We start from the raw sequence: 4,630 nt of genomic DNA on the forward strand, positions 1-4,630 counted from the left end.
ATCAAATCTCTTCAATTAACAATTAAATTACAGTACTTAGTTATAGGCCTAGAACTAGAAGGCATATGGATGTTAACTTACATGGATCATCATAAACAAGAATGCCACTGTTATTGAAATTGCAATTGTGGAGATGCTTTCCCATTATCTGGTAGTAGATGTTCATTACAACTGATGCATTGGAAACTTTGTTTGTAGGGTTGTAACAGGATCCCCCATCTTCAATATCTTTGCAGGAGGCAGGAACCTCTGTGCAACAGAAGTCTATGTTACGTTGAAGCTGATCATCAGACATCGAAGGTTTCACAATGCACCAGTTTCTCTGAAACTGGTTGTCCTACCGATCAAAATAATATACTTCAGAGTTGCAAAAGGAATGCATCAAATGTTCAAAAAACCAAGAAGGTGAGTTTAATTGTACCTGCTTATCCTTCACTGCAAGAGGCATTGCTTCTGCAAAAAGTGACCATAGAATTAGATTAGAGGTGTTACAAAGACGTCATTTATAAAGGAAAACATACGAAATTTAATCAATTAATGGATTTTATTAGTACACGGCTAAACTCATGTACCTGTGCTCATAGCATAACACAGGAGACAAGCCAAAGCGAAAATTACAGAAGCTGAAGATTTTTTTGCCACAGACATTTTCTTAATACTGAGAAAGCAACAAGAACGAGAAAGAATTAAGAGATATTATTGCAATGCAGCTTCGGTTTGCAATGTTAATGCTGCTTATATAGAGGGAGAATGTACAAGTTACACTGCACCATTAATGAACATAACATCGCTTAGTGCTAAATGTATTACACTGTTCCAGTTCATGCAATATGTTGATTGTACAAACCCATACAAGGACGGAATATAGGAAACAAAAATGATCAGTAAGATATGCATATATTCTTGTTTCTATATTTATAATATGCTTTGGCTTTATTGGGTTCGAGTTCATAGACTTGATTCATTACAACTGAAAATCAGAGCCTGTTTTGACATTAATGCCTTTCATTAGAGACAAATAATAGATTGGTAGTGAAATTAACTTGCTAAATTTACTCATTTCGTGTTGTATTCGATAATCTTGCATGATATTACCATGATAGAGTTTATATATAGTATGCAGTTTTCACCTACTAATCTTTATATAACCTCCTCATTGTAATTTCCAGATCTGGTATTTGATTTGAGCTGTATGAGATTATTGACTGTTTTAACTTGTTTGATTTAGTGAAAAAGTTGTTGAGTTTTGACAACTTAGATTAGTGATATTACAACACAACAAATCTGCTGTGTATCAACATCTGTTCCAACATGAAAAATTGTCATCGGAATATGCCATATACATTGACACAGTCTAGCATTGTTGACCATTTAACAAGTCCCGATCAAACTTGCGCCGATTCATAGATCTATTACAACATGAATGGTGCATTGTTATACAATATGTACTGAGCGTAGCCTGCGACGCCTTGCTGGCGTCAGAGAAGGATAAAAAGGCTGCCCCAACACCAATAGTAACTTGTGTTTTTGGTTTCTTATATCCTAAGCATATAGAAACCTGTGGACAAAGGGATTGTGCTTTAATTGTTTGCCCATGTTATATATGTAGTTGGATTCATAATAGTACTGAAATTGGGACTTGATATTAGGCTGATCGACTGATGTAATTAGTGAGGGCAGAAAATGAGAGAACAACATAAGAAGATCTGCAAAAACTGAAAAAAATTCGCTACTTAAGGCTTCTAGCTTTTTTTTATTTTACAAATACAAGTTGAATTAATGCCTGATGAGAAATCTTAGATATTGTCACAAGTTCATTACAAACCTGTATCGATACATTTGAAGCCTTTATCTAATTTGTAGCTCAATGCCAAGCCTTTTATCAATGTCAATTAGAGAGATTTAAAGCTTTTTACTAGAAGAGTTTGCATATGTAAGATTATCATAGAATAACTCATCAAGAACTGAGAAGAGGATTGGGAAACAAATAAATAAACAAAGGGCTAAAAGTATGCTACTCAATCGTTTTGTTTATTTTTTATTAAGCAACTCCATAGATATTACAATACAAGCCACAACATTTTTAACATCAAGTCATTTACTTCATTTAGTATGAGATATCTGTTACTCATATTTGCATTCCCTCCTCATCATCATTCTTCAAATTTGCATTCTCCTAAAGCTGCAAGCAAGACGTGAAAATCAAATACATCAGATGTCTTCTTCAAGTTAATTGCATAGATTATTGTTCCCCATTACACCCTGAAAGTGCAAAATTTCAGGGGTGGATTCATTATACCTGATAAGGGTAGTTTTTGTTATTGTTTAAACTATGGAGCATTTATAGATATATTTATTACTCTCTATAATATTGATTTATCCGTCACTATTATTTTGGCCAAAGTTTTATAGATATGATTATTACTCTATAATATTATTACTTACATGGATCCTGAGAGACAATAAGACCAGTCTGCTGGAAATCACAGGTTTGGGGTTGCTTATTCATGGCCTTGTAGTAGAGATTCATCACAATTGAAGCCTGTAAGTAGATGTTGTTTGGGCAATCACCAAGTTCAATATTACTGCAGTTAATCACTGGTTGGTCGCAGCAGAAATTTATGTTGTCAATAAGTTGCCGAGGTGCAGTTGAAGGCTTAGAAATGCACCATGTGTTTTCCCCTTCGCGACCTTGCACCTTCTCTAGCCCAATTGCTGGATTCTGGGCAGCTGGAGGGACTGATAAAGCATTGCCATCCTTATTATGCCCGTGTATATGGATTATTGGTGGCCTTACAGGCTCACTGTTCACTGCAAACTTGAATTGCTCCACCTGTTTTAGAGACCCCAGATTGTTAATATTCTAATACATATACCAGGAACAATATTAACTTGTGAGTTATCATAATAGAAAATAACAAACAATCAGAAACCTTTAATAACGCATATGGTGCATTGTTGAACATGGTTTGCTGTTTAATAATATGCATTGCCCATTGTTTTTTAAGTCATATTTCTTATAATGACTTCAACAAAGGGGCTAAAAACCAGTACCTGTTCACCTTTATTTGCTACAGCCATTGCCTCTGCACGTTATTGAAATAAGACATTAATTAGACCATATTGATTGCATAACTAAGACAGTGTATATGAATTGAAAGTAGAATCCTAGACAGTAGACATTATAAACATGTTAGAAACCTGAGTTCATAGTGAAGATGAGGAGAGAAATGAGAATTAGCAAAAGGTTGAAAGCTGAGAGCTGGTTTGCCATTGACATGAAAGAACAAAGTTGAAGATATATGAAAGACTTGAAGAATGAGTGTGTCATATACTGCTATTTGAATGAGGCTGCAACTGAACCCACTAAAGCTCTATTTATGTCTCAATTATCTGGCTGTGGTATGTTTGAATTGGACTGATAACTGAAATCTATCTTCTATTCGAGAACATTACGTATACCCACCTCACCAACAATAAAATCAGTAATCTTATGAGTTGCGTATTCTCCAATACATCAAAGAAGACACTAAGACTTTAATCTTCTTTAAAAATAAATTTTTTATCCGTTATTAATCTCATATACATTTCTAATAAAATAAAATAAAAAATATTTTAATTATATATTTTAGACACAAAGAAGTGACCATTATTATCATGATTATTTTTTATACTCCTTTAGAGAAGATATCAAAAAGGGCTGAAATAGAGATTGAGTTTAGCCCAGATTCAACTCATTGGGCTTTATTTGGACTTTGACATTTAGATAATATAATCAAAGCCCAATTAATATCTACGAAGTTGGAATATTTGTAAGACACGGGAAAATATGATACGATTATGGGGTGTTTGTAAGCTTTAAAATTAAGTTGACCTATTTGTTTATAACTTTTTTGAACTTATAAATTGAGCTTATAAGTAAAAAAAAAATAAGTTCGGGGGGAGGGAGAGGCATTTTTTTTTTTTTTTTTGCTTATAAGTTAGATTGACCAAATATATTACCATATTATCCTTATTTAATTTTAAAATTCCATAGTATATTCTTGTTTAATATAATACCCTTTTTAGTCATTTTATAATAAAATGTACTTATAAGCCACATTTTACTAAATACGTCAACTACTTATCAGTCACTTATAAATACTTTAATCAATTACGTAATTACTTAAAATTTCAAATGCTTATAAGCTAATTTTCATAAACTCAAACAAATACCCTCTATGTCAACTTAATTTTTTGAACTTTTATTTATTGGTTGTGATGGAGAAGTTAACTTCTAAACTATTGGATTACTATATATAGATGATTAGAAATTAATATCACAACTTCAAGTCAAGAATTTAAGTCGATATAACCTAACTCCATTATATTAATAAAATATACATTTTAACTACTTATACTTTTAAAGATGTGATATTAGATTAAGAATCCCACTTGAATTATAAAAAAAAATATATAAAATTTAAGATTGAAACTTTATAAGAATAACATTATAATATTACATTCCAAATAATAATAATAATAAGTCAATTCAATTGGTTTGAAGAGTGAAAGTGGAGTAGTTATATTAAGAATTTCCTAACGCAGAGAAAAAAAAAAAAAAATATCTTCTAAGTTGTGGAAAAATTGG

The 4,630-nt window shown here is 32.0% G+C and overlaps 1 protein-coding gene across 1 annotated transcript; it reads right to left on the reverse strand.

Annotated features, from left to right (window-relative positions):
• Positions 1-2,077: 2,077 nt before the first annotated feature.
• Positions 2,078-3,325, reverse strand: LOC116114470 (glucan endo-1,3-beta-D-glucosidase-like). Its single transcript, XM_031400623.1, has 4 exons — positions 3,202-3,325; positions 3,055-3,086; positions 2,446-2,833; positions 2,078-2,182 (listed from the first exon to the last, which is right to left on the reverse strand). Exons 1-4 carry the CDS (start codon positions 3,278-3,280, stop codon positions 2,154-2,156), a joined length of 528 nt encoding a protein of 175 aa, XP_031256483.1. The 5' UTR covers positions 3,281-3,325; the 3' UTR covers positions 2,078-2,153.
• Positions 3,326-4,630: the final 1,305 nt, after the last annotated feature.

This window comes from Pistacia vera, unplaced genomic scaffold, assembly GCF_008641045.1.
Source record: "Pistacia vera cultivar Batoury unplaced genomic scaffold, PisVer_v2 Contig71, whole genome shotgun sequence".
Classification (NCBI taxonomy): Eukaryota; Viridiplantae; Streptophyta; class Magnoliopsida; order Sapindales; family Anacardiaceae; genus Pistacia; species Pistacia vera.